This window comes from Phyllostomus discolor, chromosome 3 (genome assembly GCF_004126475.2).
Source record: "Phyllostomus discolor isolate MPI-MPIP mPhyDis1 chromosome 3, mPhyDis1.pri.v3, whole genome shotgun sequence".
NCBI classification, from domain to species: domain Eukaryota; kingdom Metazoa; phylum Chordata; class Mammalia; order Chiroptera; family Phyllostomidae; genus Phyllostomus; species Phyllostomus discolor.
Genome location: NC_040905.2, coordinates 191107398 through 191126937, shown reverse-complemented (window position 1 = coordinate 191126937; position 19540 = coordinate 191107398). Strand labels below are relative to the sequence as shown.

The 19540-nt window shown below is 44.4% G+C and overlaps 1 protein-coding gene and 1 pseudogene across 4 annotated transcripts in view; both read left to right on the top strand.

The window, feature by feature from the left end:
- Window positions 1-19540, top strand: part of ABCA1 (ATP binding cassette subfamily A member 1) — a 120151-nt gene that overhangs the window by 96748 nt on the left and 3863 nt on the right. For all 4 annotated transcript variants that reach the window (XM_036021988.1, XM_036021990.1, XM_028505370.2 and 1 more), the window contains 19 exons: window positions 493-682; window positions 1730-1824; window positions 2866-2898; window positions 3840-3945; window positions 4753-4827; window positions 5299-5468; window positions 6753-6930; window positions 8946-9061; window positions 9171-9315; window positions 10824-10947; window positions 12008-12137; window positions 12399-12519; window positions 12993-13055; window positions 13921-14027; window positions 16174-16315; window positions 16697-16831; window positions 17750-17853; window positions 18420-18512; window positions 19140-19383. In XM_036021988.1, coding sequence (XP_035877881.1) covers window positions 493-682; window positions 1730-1824; window positions 2866-2898; window positions 3840-3945; window positions 4753-4827; window positions 5299-5468; window positions 6753-6930; window positions 8946-9061; window positions 9171-9315; window positions 10824-10947; window positions 12008-12137; window positions 12399-12519; window positions 12993-13055; window positions 13921-14027; window positions 16174-16315; window positions 16697-16831; window positions 17750-17853; window positions 18420-18512; window positions 19140-19383 — 2371 coding nt within the window. The remainder of the gene's footprint in view (window positions 1-492; window positions 683-1729; window positions 1825-2865; window positions 2899-3839; window positions 3946-4752; window positions 4828-5298; window positions 5469-6752; window positions 6931-8945; window positions 9062-9170; window positions 9316-10823; window positions 10948-12007; window positions 12138-12398; window positions 12520-12992; window positions 13056-13920; window positions 14028-16173; window positions 16316-16696; window positions 16832-17749; window positions 17854-18419; window positions 18513-19139; window positions 19384-19540) is intronic.
- Window positions 13528-13734, top strand: LOC114513437 (annotated as a pseudogene).

Below are 19540 nucleotides of genomic sequence, written 5' to 3'. Positions count from 1 at the left end.
GTTTTGGCCAAAGTATATCACCTCTTCAAGTGGCTCCTTTCTTACCACTCACTCTGCCTTTATTTTGTTACATTTGTGGTCATCCAAGATTGTATTATTTAATTGTTATCTAACTCTGTGGTGGGAACACCAACTCCACGAAGGCAGGGAGTTTATCTTGTTCACTCATATCTGAGATAAGCAGAAGAGTGTCTGGCATTAGAGCTGACACTCAGTGACGATTATGGAGTGAGCACATGGGTGAGTGATTGAATGCTGGTGGATTGGTTGGACTGGAGTTCAGGTCATGAGCATTTAGGCCCTCTTTGCATTCCACTGGTCTTATCTGTGAAGTGAGTTTGCTACTTACAAGTCTATAGAGAGGTGGAATAATCCAACAATGAGGGGGTAGAAGCCTGTCTGCAGCTGTTACTGGTGGATCCCGTGCTCTGGAGGCAACAGGAAAGGCCAAGCCCTCTCCAGTGACCCTACCCTTGCTGTCACCTTTTGCAGAGACAGGCCCTGCTTGGTCGGGGAGGAGGAGTGGACCACTGCGCCAGTTCCCCAGACCATTGTGGACCTCTTCCAGAATGGGAACTGGACGATGGAGAACCCCTCACCCACCTGCGAGTGTAGCAATGACAGAATCAAGAAGATGCTGCCCGTGTGTCCCCTGGGGGCCGGGGGGCTGCCTCCTCCACAGGTGAGTCCCTCACAAGGTGTAACTGAGCAGACGGGGGAGTTCAGGGTAGGCTAGGGAAGAAGGAATGGGTGACACATCTGGAGGGTCTCTATTAGTGTTGATCTTAAATTCTTGTCATAGGGGAAAACACGTGAGTTTTGAGAGGAGGGGGTTTCAATCACATTGTTCCTGTATCTGAGGGAGCCTCTTTCTTTATTTTGAAAAGTCAGCCTGGGATACTTGAGTTAAAATCAGAACACTACATTCTGGATCACTGGGCTGTGGAAGACACACTGTGGCCTCTCCGAGAGTGGTGGTGTCACAGGACAGACTGTGACAGATGCAGCTTCATCTCAGGCTCTGCCACCGATGTGCTGGTGACCTCGGACAGGCCACTCTGAGACCCTGGGCCTTTTTCTTCACCTCCGAGTTAGGGAGGCTGGCCCTTGATAGTTCTGTGGGTCTCATCAGTGCTGACAAATTCTCTGAGTCCATCTGAGTGTGGGATGCAGTTCTGAGTCATTTTTTTCTGAGAACAGTTTCAGGACGAGGCTTGCTGGTGATAGCTCTGTGCTGCCTTGTCAGCATCCAGGTTGCAGGGCAAGGAGAAGCAACTTTAAGTGCGTGTGTGAACTTTTGTTCTGGTTCCCTCTCGGTAGCTAATCCAAGACTGTACTTTCAGAGATCATTCTATAGTTCGTTAAAATAATAGCTAATCTATTCCTCAGTACAACACATTAAACAAAAGAATTCACTAGGCATAGTCCATGATGCTGCTCCCTAAAAACCTTTTGTGACTATGAAGAACCCTATTTTACAGTTTGTTGAGTTGTCCAGAATAATTTCCTGGGGAACTTCTTGGCCTGGCTTAAGTATATGGCCAGAGCCAAGGGCACAATGAACTGCGCTTTGGTGGTTGGCTTGCTGGTGCCTAGGCCTTGTGAGCAGGGTCTGGTCACACTGTGGTACACGTGTGAGGGACATGTGTCAGTGTAGTCCCTGTGATTTGCTTTCTGTCTCAATTCTGGCCCATACAAACACATGTGCTTGTTTTTCCTGTGATAACAGAGAAAGCAGAACACTGAGGACATCCTTCAGAACCTGACGGGAAGAAACATCTCGGATTATCTGGTGAAGACCTATGTGCAGATCATAGCCAAAAGGTCATTATTTCCTATACTTGGTCTTTGCCTTATCATTGCTGATCAGAGGAATGTAAGACCTAAAAATAGTAGGCTGCATACTGGGGGAAACATCAGATTTTGGCCTGATGACGAGTAGGAACTATTATGAACATTCAGTTGTCAGCTTCAAGGTTGAGTCTGCCTGGTTCCAGAATGAAAAGAAATCTGGACTCAAATTCTGATGCTGCCATGTACTAGCTCTTTGACCAGGGGTAGCCTGTGATCCTTTTAAAGCCTTAGCTTGTGTAAAATGGGAAAGTAACATTGCTCTTATGGGTCTGTTGTAAGGGTTAAATGAGTGACATACCGTATTTTGCTGTGTGTAATGTGCCCAAATTTTGAGGGGGGAGAAAAAAGGATGCATACTATACATGGGTATAATGATTACATACCATGGGGATAATAATCCTGTGTATAATGTGCACAAAAACATGCATGTGCATCATACATGGCAAAATATGGTATATGAATACCTCTCATGGAGGGAATGCATGAGAATCTGGCTGTGGAGCCTTGGAAAGAGCCATGTAGCTCCCTGGACACTGCGGTATAATGTTAAACAGTTCGCTGATGCACAGAAGATACTTGCTCTGTTTTCCTTCCCATTGATTTCGTTAGTTGGGCTTCTCGGGAGTTCTCAGTGACTTTGCATGGCAAGGGTATACTTGAATGACAGTTACTGTGAGTTTCCAAGAAAGAGGCATTACCTTTCCATATCCCATCCACGACTGATGTATTCCTTCAAATTTAAAAAAGTTTCTAGTTTGATCACATCTTTGTCTATAAGTGGGTTTCTGAATTGGTGTAATCCAAGGCACAATTTTCATACACATAAGTTTTAAAAATGGGAGAAGAACCAATATGTTGATTAGGGCTTCTTTCTTATACCACCAGCCTGATCACAGGTTTATTTCTGCCCCTTCGTTTTGTACCCTCAGGTAGATATTTACTCCTTTTGTATCATCAGGCACAGGATCAGTGTTTCTTTGAACTGATTTTTGGTTTCTTTGGCTTCTGCAGCTTGAAGAACAAGATCTGGGTGAATGAGTTTAGGTAAGTGACCTCTTTCTGTGCTTTCCGTTGCTTTCTCTGGACTCCCGCAGTTTGGGAGGAGGATTTTGATGCAGGTGTCTTGGATCCTGGGAAGCCGTTAGTGTCGGGATTGTGTTGCCCTTAGTATTTCTGCTCACTGCCCAGCTGCCACTTCGGAGGCATGCAAAATGTTGGCATCCTGATCTCCTTGAGGAGAAACTCAGAAGTTTCTATGAGTCTCTAGTGATTTAACAGGAGGCACAGTGGTATGAAAGAAATACCTATGGTAACTACACTTTGCCCCCAAATCTGATTTTCAGGGGTCCTTTTGAATGACATCAGAGGCATCAAACCCGTATATTTTCACTGCATTTCAACCCACTTATCCCTCTGGGTTGTGCTGGAACAGGTGGAACCAGGGACAAAAAGAAGGAAGAATCCTTAGAGCCAGTGAACATCTTATGAAAAATGGGACACCATGTCTGGCTGCCTCATGACTTGGCTCTTTCCACTGCTTTTCCTCTTCCTCTTTGCTTTCTTCTTGAGGTTCAGAACCCACAGAACTCCTAGCAGAGCAGACTGGGCTCCCATAGTTGTTCTCATGACAGGAAAGAGTCAAGGGCAGCTCCTATTAAACCCCCTCAAGCCTCACTGGTCAGTGTTCTGCACTCCTTGTTCTGACTTCCTGTTTGCCAGTTAATTCTTGGATATTAATGGCCATTTTTTCTGTTTATAATCAGTCTCAGATCCTTCCTACATGGGCAGGAACCATAAGGGTAAAGAAAGAGGCTATCAAATCCATTAGAGAAGGTCAGATTGTAACTTGCCCCGAGTCTAACTTCAGTTCTGCTTTGAATAAGCAATTCATCTACATGATGGGTGTCTACATCCAGGTGGGGTCTGTTGCCAAGTGATACTGGGCACTGTGCTGCCTGTGTTTTAATGTCAGGCTGTCCTTCTAGGTACGGCGGGTTCTCCCTGGGTGCCAGAAATTCTCAGTCACTTCCTTCAAGTCAAGAAGTTAATGATGCCATCAAGCAGATCAAGAAAATCTTGAATCTGGCCAAGGTACAGTATCTATCCCAAGACACGTCAGAAATGGGTCCATAGTCGCTGGTGCGTGGGAGCAGTTGGCAGGTAAACCTGATCACCTACCACCTTAACTGTTTAAGACTTGTGAGTACAAGGTCATCACCGGCTCGTAGTGTATTGTGCCAGCCAAGACCGAGCCAGGACTCAGCGACCACTTAATATCTGAAAGTGTAGACCAGAAACGAATGCAGAGGTTGGAAATCTCTCGCAATAACTTAAATTTATGAATTTAGCCAGTAGGTAAATAAACTTAGCATCAAGCATATGTTTTTAAAACAATCACTGGTTAAACAAGAAATGAATCATGTTCTTTACATTTTCATCAGGTTTTAGGACCCAGTACACACTGATCATTTCTCTGTATCTGTGTTTTCCTATTTTTAAGGAAGAGTTGGGGGGGTCAGATGACGTGGATGCTGGGATCACAGACAGGAGCAATATTCCTAGAGTCTGTATCTCTGCTCTGGAGGCACCGGCCCCATGAGTCTGACACATCTGCACGTTGGGTGTAGTCTTGGGTCTTAGGATGATGCCAGGGGAGCATTTTGAAGAATCCTCACCACCCAACAGTTACAGAGAGACACTGGTGTCTAGGGACTTTGAATCACAGGGCTTCTGTGTGAGTTCTTCAAGACTCGTGGCAACCTCGGTTCCGTAGATTTCTGGTCACTTCTCAGTGGCTCGAGATTTCACTTTCATGAACAAGGTAGTCGTGGTACCCTCCCCAGGGTTGTGTTGTTCCCGTGAACCATCTCGACTAAGGCAGGTTTCTGTTGTTCACAGGACAGTTCTTCGGATCGATTTCTCAGCAGCTTGGGCAGTTTCATGAAAGGACTGGACACAAAAAACAACGTTAAGGTAAAGCCCTTTGTTCTAGGAGCTGCTTGATGAACAATAATCCTTATGTTCCCCGAAGTCCTTTTTAGCAGTTGTGACAGAAGAGGGCAGTCTAGTAGGTTTACCAGTGAGGATGTACAATGGTTAAGAGAATTGATTTGCCACCGGGCACAGCAGATAAATTTGGAGACTTTGACCAAATGACTTAATCTTCGAAGCCTCAGTTTCCTAATCTCTAGAATGGGAGACAGTAATCTTGGCTCCCTCAAAGCTGTGGCAAAGCAGACGAGTTAAAGAATAAGGCAGTTGGCTCTGTGCCTGGGCACAGTGCTCAGTCCATCTTTGTTGCTGTTACCACTTTGCCCTGTTTTCTGACCATAATGTTTTGTCTTGGTGCGTGACTGGAATTTCTGAAGTTTATAGACATGTTTTGTGTATGTGTGCACCCACCTCAGGAGCAGGATCTGGAAATGTTACCTTGTTGTGTTTCAGGTGTGGTTCAATAACAAGGGGTGGCATGCAGTCAGCTCTTTCTTGAATGTCATCAACAACGCCATTCTGCGGGCCAACCTGCAGAAAGGAGCGAACCCTAGCCAGTACGGGATTACTGCCTTCAATCACCCTCTGAATCTCACCAAGCAGCAGCTCTCGGAAGTGGCTCTGTAAGTGTAGCTATGTCTGAATGGATCAGGTGGGGACAGGAGAGGGTGTTTGGGGTAATCTCGGAGTGGGGGAAGGCACCATGAAGCTGGTGGTAGAGTGACAGCTGGGGAAACACATTATGGTGTGTTTGGCTTGGTCCTGGCTCTGGATAGAAAGTGATCAGTTTAGGAATTGACTGGCAGGGATTCAAGTGCAGTAGATAAATGGTTCGAATATGTAATAACCATTGCATCTGGGGAATTCATATAAGGTAAGTGAAATTGCTAATAAAATCCTAAAAGTATTTTAACTCACCATCAATATAATGTTTAATAAAAAAGTCAGTTTTGTTTGTTTTTACACCACTGGTTTTAAACTTGGTGAAACATACTTTTATCAGCTTGTGTTTTTAAGTCCTGAATTGTGTGTGTATGCATGCATGCGGGTGTGCAAAGTTAAAGCCAATATGAAATAGGCAAAGTGTAGATAGCCTTTGGAATCTCGAAGAGCTGGGTTTGAACCTGGTTTCTAAACTTTGTAGATGTGTGGTGTTAAGTGAGGCAGTTCATGTAAATTGCCAAGTCTAGCACTTGGTACGTAGTTGGCATTCAACACATGTCGGGTTCTTTTCCTGGATATGGGGCATGGCGCAGTTATTTCTTTCGCTTGACGTGTATAAAATGTCAATATGTGTCACTGGGATCTTTATACCAAACTTATGAAAATTATATATGTGGTTTATATTAAACCTTATTGTTGGGCTTATAAAACTGTTCTTATAAGCATCTGATAGATGTGTTAGATTGTATGTGTTAGGTCAATATGCCACACGCTGGTGTATTCAGATTTATTTATGGCCAGAAATGAACTCATTTGAATAGTTTCACACTGATATTTCTGCTTTATGTAGTTTTCGAGCTACACTAGTCTTTTGTGTATAAAAATTTACAACTTTATTGCTCTGGCAAGGTCAAGAACAGTGGAACAAAGTGAATGCCATCAAGCCACTCTCAGACTTTTATAATCATTTCATTATGACAGTGGACTTTTTTAACCTCAGTTGAATCAGGTTTGCATTTGAATGGTCAGATTTGTTTCTTTTTTTGTTTTATTGCTTTTACTTGAAAATAATAATTTATAACCCTGAAAAAAATGTATTCGGTGAACAGGTTATTTTTCCCTGGGCTGCGCTTTACACCTGTGTGTGTGTGTGTGTGTGTGTGTGTGTGTGTGTGTCTTCCTGATCGAGTCTTCATTTGCATTAGTGGCCCCTGGTATCCTCACAGCCTGTTTTTAATTTTCAGGATGACCACCTCAGTGGATGTCCTTGTGTCCATCTGTGTTATCTTTGCGATGTCCTTCGTTCCCGCCAGCTTTGTTGTGTTCCTGATCCAGGAGCGGGTCAGCAAAGCGAAGCACCTGCAGTTCATCAGCGGAGTGAAGCCCGTCATCTACTGGCTGTCCAATTTTGTCTGGGATATGGTACGAGCGCTGGTCTGCTGCTGCCGTGTACATCTGCATCAGGGCTATGGATTGGGTGGAAGAGCCCCTGGCCCTTGCAGAAGTGTTCTAGCTAGCCTAAAGATGAATGAGAAGGGAAAAAACAGAGGCAGTTGTATACATTCATGTCACCAAACATGGTATCAAGTACAGAGCTGAGGTCACACAAGAGAGAAAAAATATCTGACTGCAATTAATACTACCACCACTAGCTAATTTCCTAATGGAAAACTGTTCAAAAAAACATTGAAGTGGAAGACTCAAACTTGTCTGATAGGTTTTAACCTCCAGAGTCAGGCTGTTCTTTGTCTCGCTAGGAAATCCGTCATTCATTTGAAAACATGACCCATTTTACCAGAAGCTTATTCATCTATTGCAAATAAGTTTTCATGCCAGCTACAAGGTATTGCTTTTGTTCAGACCAATATGGAGGACTTCCAAGAATCCTGAAGTTCTAATTTTTGTAAAATGGAGCTGAAATATATCTCCCTGTGAATTTCATGAATTGTAAGCCATACAGAGCAAATTTCATTCTTCTCCCTCTGGATAGCCCCTCAGATATTGAAGACAGCTTTCAATTTAACCTAAGTCTTTCCCAGATAAGATGATATATGAGACCACATTGTGTAATCTCTGGAGCACAGTACACACATGAGTGACGATGATGATGATGGTGTCTGTGCTGATTCGGGCAAGCCTCTCAGACATGCCACTCTTTGGATCGGAGTGCCTTTGTATGGCCATGCTCTGTATTGTTACTGTCCCTTTTGAAGAGCAAAACCCAGAATTAACCTTGTATTCAGGCTGCGGTCTGAATAGTTATAGTCTGGAGGGAGCTAATCTTTATCCTGTACTGCTGTTACTCAGCCCAGGGGCACTGCATTTTGGAAGCAGCACTGTCTTGTTGGCAATTTGGTAGTGAGCTGAAATCTCTCTTTGACCAGTAAATGGGTCTCTTTCACTCTTTACTAACGCAGTTGACTATTTTTGAGCCTAAATGTTATATTTATCCCTGTTAAACTGCATTTTGCTAGTGTCCGTTTGCTTTTATCTTGATTCAGTAATTACTTTATTCAGTGAACACGTGCCCGCTATGTGTCTGCTTCTGCCAGGCATAGGAAATTCAGAGATGAAAGGTCAAATCCCTAATGCAGGAATATCACTTCTCCTTCTGTCTAATATCTGTCCCTCCCATGCTTCAGAGCCTCTGAAGTTTGCTGCTATCTTCATGTCTTCATCTCAGTTGTTGATAAACACACTGAGCAGCATGAGACAGAAGCAGAGCCCTGTGGCCTGGAGCTGGCAAACGGACTGCCACGTCCCTGCCTGTGCTTTGTTCTGCCAGCAGTGAATTCTCATAATTGTCTCATGCTCAGGTCTTTACTCGTGCACTTTTTTTACAATTTGTATTTTTAGAGAGTTTGTGTAAGGCTTTATTGGAGCCAAGAGGATGACATATGCTGTGGAGCAAGATCTCAAATGCACCCTATTTGTGCATTTTAATTCTTGACACTCTTGTCAGGACAGACTTTAAAATTATTCTCAGTGTGATGGAACAATTGTGACATTCATATTATAAGCGCTTACCTCATAAATAGATTACACATGAGATGGAACTTGGGCAGACTATAATATAGCATTAATGATGAAACAGACACAGTCATCTTCGGGAAGAATAATGAAAGCTTATTTGCTGTCTGTGAAATTGAAATGTCTCTGGGTGGGAATCCATCGTTCAGGAAGTTTACTGAGCATGACACCTTGGCTCAGCTGTTGGAGAGACAGAAAGGGCATTCAGTTTATAAAACCAGCCAAGGGTAAAATGCTTGTCAAAACGTATTGTCCAGTATATTGATTAATACTTTATGTGGCTTCATTAATTCACAGTTATGCTCCAATACGTTTATCTGCCCTTTGCTGTCCGACGAGGGTGAAGACTTGGGAGGTGTTGTGTCTTTGATGTAGGGGTGAACCTTGTTTCCTTGTCTCACTTTCAGTGCAACTATGTGGTCCCCGCCACGCTGGTCATTATCATCTTCATCTGCTTCCAGCAGAAGTCCTATGTGTCCTCCACCAACCTGCCTGTGCTGGCCCTCCTGCTTTTGCTGTATGGGTAAGGCACCTCTGGGTGGTGATGTCAGTAGGGGAGGCATGTAGTGGTGACCACTGTCAGTGAGAAGGCTGAGGACACCCAGTGGACATTTGTCTTTGTGCCTCACCAGGTGGTCGATCACACCTCTCATGTACCCAGCCTCCTTCGTGTTCAAGATCCCCAGCACCGCCTACGTGGTCCTGACCAGCGTGAACCTCTTCATCGGGATCAACGGCAGTGTGGCCACGTTTGTGCTGGAGCTCTTCACCGACAATGTGAGTTCTGCAGGAACAGCACCTCCGGCTGGGAGGAACATCGGGGAGGACACTGTTTAATCACGGCCTTGTGCCCCTTGTCTGTGGGACTGGCACCACCCACCACGCGGTCCTTTTTCTGATTCTCTCTTCCTCGGGCTTGTGTAGTATCTCTCTCCCTCTTTTCCTTACGTGTCATCAGTCAGACCTTTCTGTTTCCTTGGACAAGTTCTCTTTGACTTCTTTCTGTGTAAATGTTGCTTTTCCAGTATTTTTTCATCTGCCATCTTTGCTTTCCATTGCCAACGCTATCTCTGGGTGGCACCATTCATTCCGGAGCCTCTTCCTACCACCTCTCTCAGTGTCTTATGTTGTTCTCCCTTGATTCTATGCCATTAGCCCTGATGGGTCCTTTGAACTGTAGTCTCCCATTCTCACTTGCCTAGGGCATAGCTCCATTTGAATAATTTACAGGTACCCCAGACTCGACATGTCCTAATTATCTTTCCCCCAAAACCTGACATTTCTCCCGCCTTCCCTGTCACACTTTCCTGGGTGCATTCCCATCCACCCAGCCCCCCCAAGCTGTAGTGTCTGAGTCATCTTATGTGCTTTGCTTTTGTTCATTTCCTACATTCCACTGGTTACCTTGTCAGAGCTTGCAACTACAGATCTCTTAATCAAGGGGCCCTGTCCATTCCTGTTGTCATTGCCTTGGTCCAAACACCTTAACTTGGCATGTAAGGCCTTCTAGAGGGGCACAGCCTTTCCTGGCCCATTCCCATCATAACCCGCCTTCCCCCAGAGGCTGTAATCTTCAGCTGAATTGTCCCTTAAACCCACCACACTCCTGTAGGCCTGGCTGTAATGCCCTTCCTCTATCACAGGGTCTTGCTAGTGTCTGACCCTTAAAGGTTGAGCTCTAATGGGAAGCTTTCCTTTCCTGCCCTCTGGGAGGTGCTTTCCCTTTCCCCTGTGCTCCCAGAGCCCTCAGTTCATGCTTCCATACAACACATACCCAGTGGTGTCGTAATCTCCTGTGTCCATGCCACTCTCCCTCAAAATAGAGGTTAACCTTTGCCTCACCTGTTCCCTAGCATGGTGCATCCAGCATCCAGCAACCTACTCAGTTATTGGGTATTTGGCTGCTGCTGACTTAATATATTTAAGAATTACTTAAATTTCCATAACACCCTGAAACTGAAATATTGACCCAGACAGGAGCAATTTACTTTTACAATGCTAAGCAGATGTTTTGATGGATTTGCTTGTGGTTAAACATAACCATGTGTATAAACTTTGCTCCTATTTCTCCATATTTATAGTATCATTCCAAATTTTCTAAAGAGCACAATTTTTATTATGCTGTATATTATCAGCTATGGCTGCTGCTATTTTACTGGTCTCTGAACTCAGAGGTTCAGCTTAGTATCACATTTTTCTCTCCACTCCCATACCTCAGACTTTGATAAATTTTTAGCTTCAACCACGAATGACATTCAGCCTCCCTCTGTCTTGTTTGTTTTCAGAAGCTGAATAACATCAATGATATCCTGAAGTCTGTGTTCTTGATCTTCCCACATTTTTGCCTGGGACGGGGGCTCATTGACATGGTGAAAAACCAGGCGATGGCCGATGCCCTGGAAAGATTTGGTGAGTGACAGTAGTGATCAGATGGGGGGTGTTTTAGTTAAGATGGCTGTTTGCATGGGCCTTGCCACCCTGGCCTTTGTTTTGCAAAGACACTGGTGACTGGGCACAGGCTTCCCCCGCACTGATAGGACCGATGACAACATAGCTGGTTGTGGCATGGGTCTTGGGACACAGCCAGTTGCCCGGGACAGCAGTGAGAAAAGAGAGAGGGCAGTTTTGGAGGTAAGGAAAATACCGCCTTTAGCTTGAATCCAGTGCTGAATGCCAGTGGTTGGGAAAGTCAAGGTCATTGCAAAAGTCAAACCACAGCTTTGAGAGTTAGATTCAGGCTGGAGAATCAGAAGGAAAGGTGCAAACCTTGGCTCATTAGGAAAATCATGGGTCTGCAGACGTGGCCATATATCATCTTTTACATGGTCTGTAAAAGGTAATTTACTGCAGCTTCCTCCCTTCATACTCTTTAGAAGTATTTCTCCTGTGGCCACGTCACTGCTCTTTATCCACTGGCTCATATAAGTTAGATGGGCATTGTTATTCAAGGGACACAGGGCAGAGACTTTTTTTTTTAAATTTGAAGGTACAAAGGAGATGCATAAGGAATTTAAAGGAATATTTACATAAAACCAGGTGATTTGATTGAGTCACTAGGTTAAATTACATGCTACTGATGGGGTATGTTTTTAAAGTGCTCTCTAATCTTAGTGAAACTTATAATTTGTTAAAATACTGACACTAAAAAATTGCCCTGGATTGTTGGCTTTTTACAAAGGATCTTGGCATCTCATTAAAAAGGAGACATTACATACATATCTTAGATGACGTTACAGAGCTAATGCATGTTGGCTCTGAAATTCTGATGGAAACTGAATCATAGTGTGTTTTCCCAAAACCTTACCTGTGTCAGACTTGGACAGTGGTCACTCCCTTACATTTTTTCTCCTTCTCATGGGTGATGACCACTGGTGTTTCCAGGAAGAGAGGTGGATTGGAACCTGAACTTGAGGAAGGGCTATCCTGTTTTGCTACTATTCTGACCGGACCTCTGCATTGTGTCTACCAGGGGAGAATCGCTTCGTCTCGCCACTCTCTTGGGACCTGGTGGGACGAAACCTCTTTGCCATGGCTGTGGAAGGGGTGGTGTTCTTCCTCATCACTGTTTTGATCCAGTACAGATTCTTCATCAGGCCCAGGTGAGCTTTTTCTGGGAACTCATGGACCACCTGCTTGGGGGCCACAGAGCAGAAGCACATGGGCCTACTTGTCAGTGGCGTGGGGACTGAAGAGAGCTCCAAGCAGATAATCCAACTGTATTCCTAATGGGGAATACAGGCCCCAGACTACCAGTCCCGGACACTGTGGAGAGTGGGTTTTATAGGGCTGCTTTAGAAATGATCTTTCTCTCTTGAAAAACAGCTTGAAAGGTTGACTTTTCTTAAATTTGTCTCCCTCAGACCTGTAAAGGCAAAGCTTCCTCCTCTGAATGATGAGGATGAAGATGTCCGGCGGGAAAGACAGAGGATCCTCGATGGCGGAGGACAGAATGACATCTTGGAAATCAAGGAGTTGACTAAGGTGAGGCAGTGAATACGGGCTGTAACAGTGTGTCTTTAGTTCTTTCCAGATTTATATGTTGGAAACTAGCATTTGGCTGACTTAAGCTTACTAAAAAGAGCATGCTTCCCAAAATGTGCCCCCACACCAAGCTTTGTCAATTTAGTTATTTTTAAAAATCTATAGTATCTTTATATATTAAGTAAGTGAAAAATTAGGTAGACCTTGATGGCTGGTACATTTTGTAAAAGGTTGATGCTAGATTTAAAATGAAAAGAAATCCACATGTATTTTGAGCTTCAGAGTTATACAGAAACCCATTACCACAGAGACAGACCAAAGGCCAAGGCTCTTAGCATATTCTAACATGTGGCTTAGTCTTACCGATTGGTCTTATTTTGTGATGTGTTTGGGCTGTATTGCCTTCTTCATGGCTGCCTGGGATAGCTGTGAATCTCTGTGGCTCATGAACTTGTGCATTTTGTCTGTTGCAGATATACAGGAGGAAGAGGAAGCCTGCTGTTGACAGGATTTGTGTTGGCATTCCTCCTGGCGAGGTAAAGGCTCTTTCCCTACATTGCATTTGTCCCTATTAATTGACACTGTGTCTCCCAAACAATGGTGTTTGTAAGAGGTTAAAATGGCTTTTAAAGGCTTCTCTATTTGTGTCTATGTGAAGCAATCAGTCATTGAGAGAGATTGGTGACCCCGTATGTCAAGAGAATGATTTTGGATAATCTCAGGCAGTGTAAGAAGACTATGCATGCCCAGCATGTGATTTTGTGATCTGTTCAAGATGATGAAATTCAAATAGATTTTTAAAATGAGAATTCTTCTTTTCTCCTTCATGTTTGTTTTCTTTCAGGCCCTGTAGCCAGATTACATAGTAAAATTTGATCAGTTGGCCCTCATTACTATTTTTCACTCATTAACTTTGGCCTCCAGTTAAGAACTTGATAACATTACAAAATACAACAGTACTTAAAGTGGTCCCATTCATTATAAAATATCTGTTTAAATGCCCATGTGGTAGCTTCTTGGCCTTTTGGCTAAGATCTGGTGAATATCTGTCCTTTTCAGTTTAATATCTGATATGTCCTCTATCTGAGGACAATATACTAAATGAAGTTTTGGAACTAGGAGATGGAATAGGGGCTTGCTCCATCCACTCCACGCATCGACCTGTACTTCCTAGAAGTACCGTACTGCAGTACTTCCAGGAACGGTGCACCCAAAAAAGAAATATAAAATGCCCATGTGATTCCTGAAGACCAAGAAAATGTTTGACTCTTCATTGATATTTGAGAATGATGTTTTAGGACCATGTTATATAAAAACTAAGCTGAGGTAACTATTTCATAATGGTCATTTATATTCAGATTTTTCGTAATTTGCTTAAAGCACTTACCTAATCCTTTTCAGTGCTTTGGGCTCCTGGGAGTTAACGGGGCTGGGAAGTCATCGACTTTCAAGATGCTGACTGGAGACACCACTGTGACCAGAGGAGATGCTTTCCTCAACAAGAACAGGTAGGAAAAGAGGTGGTCTGTGTTTTGTTACAAAGACCTTTATTACTTATTTAAGTAAATTGTCCTTTTAATGATCACCCAGTACCATATAGAGTTTACAAAAAATGGTGAAACACAGTAAAGTGTAAAGAAGAAAACCAGCATCATCCATAATTTCACTACAGAGAGATAACCACTGCGTGTAATTCCTTTCAGTCTCACTGTTTTGTGACAGCTTCATTCAGGTATGGTTCACATACCATACAGTCTTCTTGTTGTGAGAGTACAACAGGGTTTTTAGTAAGTTCACAGAGTTTTGCAGCCATCACCACAATCCAGTTTCAAACATTCCTATCACCCTAAATTTATTTTTGTATGTATATATAAATGTATTATAAAAATTGAATCACACAGTATCGCTGTTTTTAAAATTAATTTTCATTGTCTATGAATGTATTATCATCATTTCCCAGAAGTTTACATACTCTACAATGTAGAATTTTATATTCTGCATAAAATTCCTTTATTTCCGATATGTATAGTTTTTTCTATCAATTTCCTATTGTTGGACATTTATTAGTTTCTGTTTTTTACTATGAAAGTATGTCCTTGTACCTATCTGTGATTATTTCCTCAGGGAAAATTCCTACAAGGTAAAGGGTGTGCACTTGCAAGTTGCCCTTTCTGCAGGTTGTATCAGTATATGAGGCTATCACCTAAGAAGGCACAGGTCACTAGCAATCTGATCGCTAGGGGCACAGATGCACTTTAGAGACCTGTAAGCGTACAGGTCTCCAAAGTGCAGGTACAAGGTGGTGGCTTTTGAACTTTTCTGACCGTGACCCATATTAGCAAATACATTTTACGTCTCAACCCAGTAAATACAAAGACATACACAAGTATATAATAAAGCGTTGTAAAACAGTTCCTACTCCTGCTACTTGTAGGGCACTCTGACATTTCTTACTCTACTCTCTACCCCACATTGTTTAAAATTACTGATTGTGACCCAATAAATTTATTTCAGAAGCCACTAATGGCCGGTGACTCACAGTTTGAACAATGGATGGGATGGGGGTGGGTACTAACCAGTAACATTGAAGAGAATAAGGAACTTAATGTGCTTATGGATCTCCTCCTATGTCTGTAAGCCGTTTTCTCAGGAGCAGTGTAAAGGAGGTTTAAGAGAACAGAAGTCTAGAACAGCAGGCCTAAGGTGCACTCCTGCTTCCCCAGGCTTGTTCCTGGCACCAGGCCCCTGGGGCACGCACCCGTGAAGGCCAGTAAGTGGCCCAAACAACGGCTGTAAGGGCTGGCCTGGGCAGTGTAGCTGTGAGAGCCAGGCCGTGTCCATGGGCACCTCAGTCATAATTCTGGAAAAGGGTGGATCTGGGAGTACTGATCAGATGTGCAGAGAGGTACGAATACTGCTGAGAGGCCAAACTCAGGGCTGTCCAGCGGTGGTGGCTGAAGTGCAGCCCTCAGATTGGATGTGGGCCTTGAGCTTCCCCCACATCCGGGGTTCTTAACCTGAGATTAGTTTTATTGTGCCTAAAAGCCACGCCACCAATGTATGTAAAATTGTGTTTATAGGTGTATTGTTTCCTGTCCCCTTAAAAACCAGGAGGGTGCCTTGGTTGGATCTTTAGCAGGACCAGGGGTGGGTGGTTGGGACGTGCTGTGGCTGAGTCCATGTGTGGGCAGCAGTGTGCAGAGGGAAGTCACACCCAGAGTTGCTGGGCCTGCTCTGGATCTGAACAGCCAGGAAGGGGACTTTGGAGCAGCCGGGCACTTAGTGCATATGATTGGATCACAGAGTCAAGTCTGGGGTAGAAGTCGTGTTACAGCCCAGAACTGTATGAGTGGGATTATTGGTAAATACACTGCTGTGCTTGGGGTGGACTCAGGAATTCGAAAATGGGACTGAGCCTACAGATTGAAGTGTTGGGAGAAACCAGATGCCAAGACTAGGCCTGGGAGAGAGGCAGGAACCCTGACTGCCAGGAGGGGCTGGCATCCAGGGGCAGAAAGGCTGTTCCTACAGCAAGTTGGCTCACTGGTATTTTTTGTCACATACAGACATAATTTATAGAAACATTAGGCAAGACTGTCTGATCAGGGTATCTCCAAATGCCCCAAACCTGACCAGTTTTATTTTTCTTTGCAGTATCTTGTCAAACATCCACGAAGCTCATCAGAACATGGGCTATTGCCCTCAGTTCGATGCCATCACAGAGCTGATGACCGGGAGAGAACACGTGGAGTTCTTTGCTCTCTTGAGAGGAGTCCCAGAGAAAGAAGTGGGCAAGGTACCGTGGGTACCAGCAAGCTAGCCTGCCTCCCATTGCATCCTGACAGTATACCTTATGGCTTTGACTTTCACATGACCATCAGCTCAGGCTGTTTTTCTTCATGGATGCAGCAGCGTGAAATGCTGGCTTTTTGCCCCCACTTTCAGGGTGGGACTCAGTGGTGGTGGCACTGGTGGTGGGGTGGGGAGCTGCGGGCAGGCACACGCTGAAGGGCAGAGAGGAAGGGCCATTCTCCCTGCATTTGGCTCGGTGGCACTTGCCAGACCATGATTCTAGACTTTGGTCTTACTCAGTGAAAGAATTTTCCTATGAAAGTGAAGGAAAGCATGATAAAGTTGCCCAACCAGATGGACGTCAAGTTGCTTTTCATTGCTCTAGGTCGGTGAGTGGGCAATTCGGAAACTGGGCCTTGTGAAGTACGGTGAGAAATATGCTGGCAACTACAGTGGAGGTAACAAGCGCAAGCTTTCGACAGCCATGGCTTTGATCGGCGAGCCTCCTGTGGTGTTTCTGGTGAGTGTGTCTGTAAATGGAAAACAGCACTTTTCTAAACTCCTGTACGTCCAGGATGTTGCAGAAACATCCGAGCAGCCCCAGAGAGCCAGAGGGAAGCCCCTTTGGCCTGGCCCTGACACACCCCAGGGTGGCTTTGCTGTGCCCTCCGAGGCTTCAAAAGGGAGATGCTCCAGGGACTTCATTTCTGTGGCATGGAGAACCCCAACAAGTGTGCTGAGGCTGGGTGTGTGGTTTGCCTTTTCTCTGAGACATTCTTTTTTTACCATCTCTGTGTTTACCCTATCCCTGCATATGGAGAGTGTGGACACAGCTTCAAGATCCCTGAAGTAGCCCCTGGGCCATAGTCCTCACGTGCTAATAGGAAGATGGAGTATTAGATGGGATGGTGGCCCTCGACCCCTTTCCTTCTGTGGAGACAAGCACTGAAGTCACTACAGGAAGAAGTCTTGGCTGAGGTTTTAATGTTAGCCAGGCCGTTTGGACCTGGAATTTAAGACTGGCAAGCACAATAAGACAGGTTAAGCTGGAGTGAGCTGGAAGAAGAAAAGGAGACAGAATTTTATCAAAACCTTATACTGACCTCTATAGAGATTTCAGACAAAAAGAATTTTTAGTGCGTACTTGTCACGAAAAGACAACTGAAACTAAATGGCTTCTTTTCCCTTCCATTTCTGTTTATTTGGAGAAATTTAATTTCATAAAAATGTAAGCTGAGCTTCCTGTTTCAGTGAGACATTTGTGGGAGCGAACTGGTTCTTGTACGTAAGGTCTGGTTCTCTGGTCCATCAATAACTAGGATGGTTGTGTTAAAGTGTAGGCTCTTCCAGAGATGCTTCTGCATCTGAAACCAAATCTGTGTTTGATGTTTTATTTCCCCCCCAGCAAATAATAGGACTTATTTTCTTCTAATTACAGGACGAGCCAACCACCGGCATGGATCCCAAAGCCCGGCGATTCCTGTGGAATTGTGCCCTAAGTGTCGTCAAGGAGGGCCGATCAGTAGTGCTTACATCTCACAGGTCTGTAGTAAGGACCTGGCTGGGCTTCCTTAGGGTGTGATTTTAGAATTTCCAACTGATATAAATGGTCATCGTGTAAAAACTAGAAAATACAAGAAGGCAAAGAGAAAAACAATTATAATTGTCTGAATTGCATCACCTGTAGATAACTATTACTAATATTGGGCAACAGTATGTTTGCTGTTTCTTATGCAAATCTAAATACATAAGTGTGTAGTCTGTGTGTGTGATTTTTAAACAAAAATGGAAGCTTGATGTAATACTACTCCTTTTCATTTAACAGTATACCATGAATGTTATTCCAAGTCAGTCATTTCTTATAGCTGGATAGTAGTCCATTTGGATATGCTCCCGATTTATTTAATTCTATTTTTTGTAGATGCTCAGATTGTTTCCAGCTTTGTCTCGACTATAAACAGCACTGTAGTGAACAGTGTTTGTAAGAGGATGTAGTTATACCTTAGGAAGCTGGGAATGTTTCTTTGAAATGTCGGATGTCATGGTGATGTCCTAAAGGGTATAGGAGCATCTCTCTAAAGCTTACACCTCATTCTGTTTTCCCACAGTATGGAAGAGTGCGAAGCTCTTTGCACTAGGATGGCAATTATGGTCAACGGGAAGTTCAGGTGTCTTGGTAGCGTCCAACATCTGAAAAATAGGTAACAGAGATCATTTCCTTGGGATAGCACCTACTGAGAAAGCTTGCATTTCTTTCTTTCTTTTTGTGTGCATATAAATGGTGGCTCTACACTAGCGGGAAATAAATGGAACAAAATGGTAGAGTGGTAAGAAGGAGGGCTTGGAGGTCAAACAGCTGCATTCCAACTCCGTCTTTACCTCTGACTGGTGTGTGCCCTTGGGTGCATCACTTAACGTCTCCGAGAGGCCATTTCCTAAGGAATATTTACTCTCAGGTTTGCTATGGAGATGAAATGGAAACATTCATACATGCCAGGATGGTTAGAGCACGGGCTCCGGAGTCAAACGCAGACAGGGGCACACCCTGGCCCTGCCCCTTACGAGCTCTGTTCCGTGGGCAAGGGGCCCAGTCCCCAGGCTTCAGATTCTCTAACATCTGCCGGGCTTCGCGGGGTCAGGTGCGCATTCAGTGAATCATGAGTCTGAGGCCCTCAGCATGGCATCTCTCCTAGAGCAGGTGTCCAGTCAATGAGAACGAGTTCCTTCTCTTTGATGCGTAATTCTGGGTCAGGGACCAGGGACCTCTCTTAGTCTTTTGAAAAGCATCCTGAGGATCTTCCTCCGGGACTTTGTTTTCCCGCTTTCAGGTTTGGAGACGGTTATACAATAGTGGTACGAATAGCGGGGTCCAGCCCTGACCTGAAGCCAGTCCAGGACTTCTTCGGGCTCGCCTTTCCGGGAAGCGTCCTCAAGGAGAAGCACCGGAACATGCTGCAGTACCAGCTCCCGTCCTCGCTGTCTTCCCTGGCCCGCATATTCAGCGTGCTTTCCCAGAGCAAAAAGCGACTCCACATAGAGGACTACTCCGTTTCTCAGACAACACTTGACCAAGTAAGCTTTAGATAATAGATTTACGTTCCAGGGCGAGGAGTCCTGCTCCCTTCCTCATGCCATCATGGGCCCCAGAGCAGGGTAGACTACCTGAGCTTGAATTCCCATCTTCTACTAGCCGCGTGTTTTGCTAACTGTCTCTGAATCTGAAAAGGGA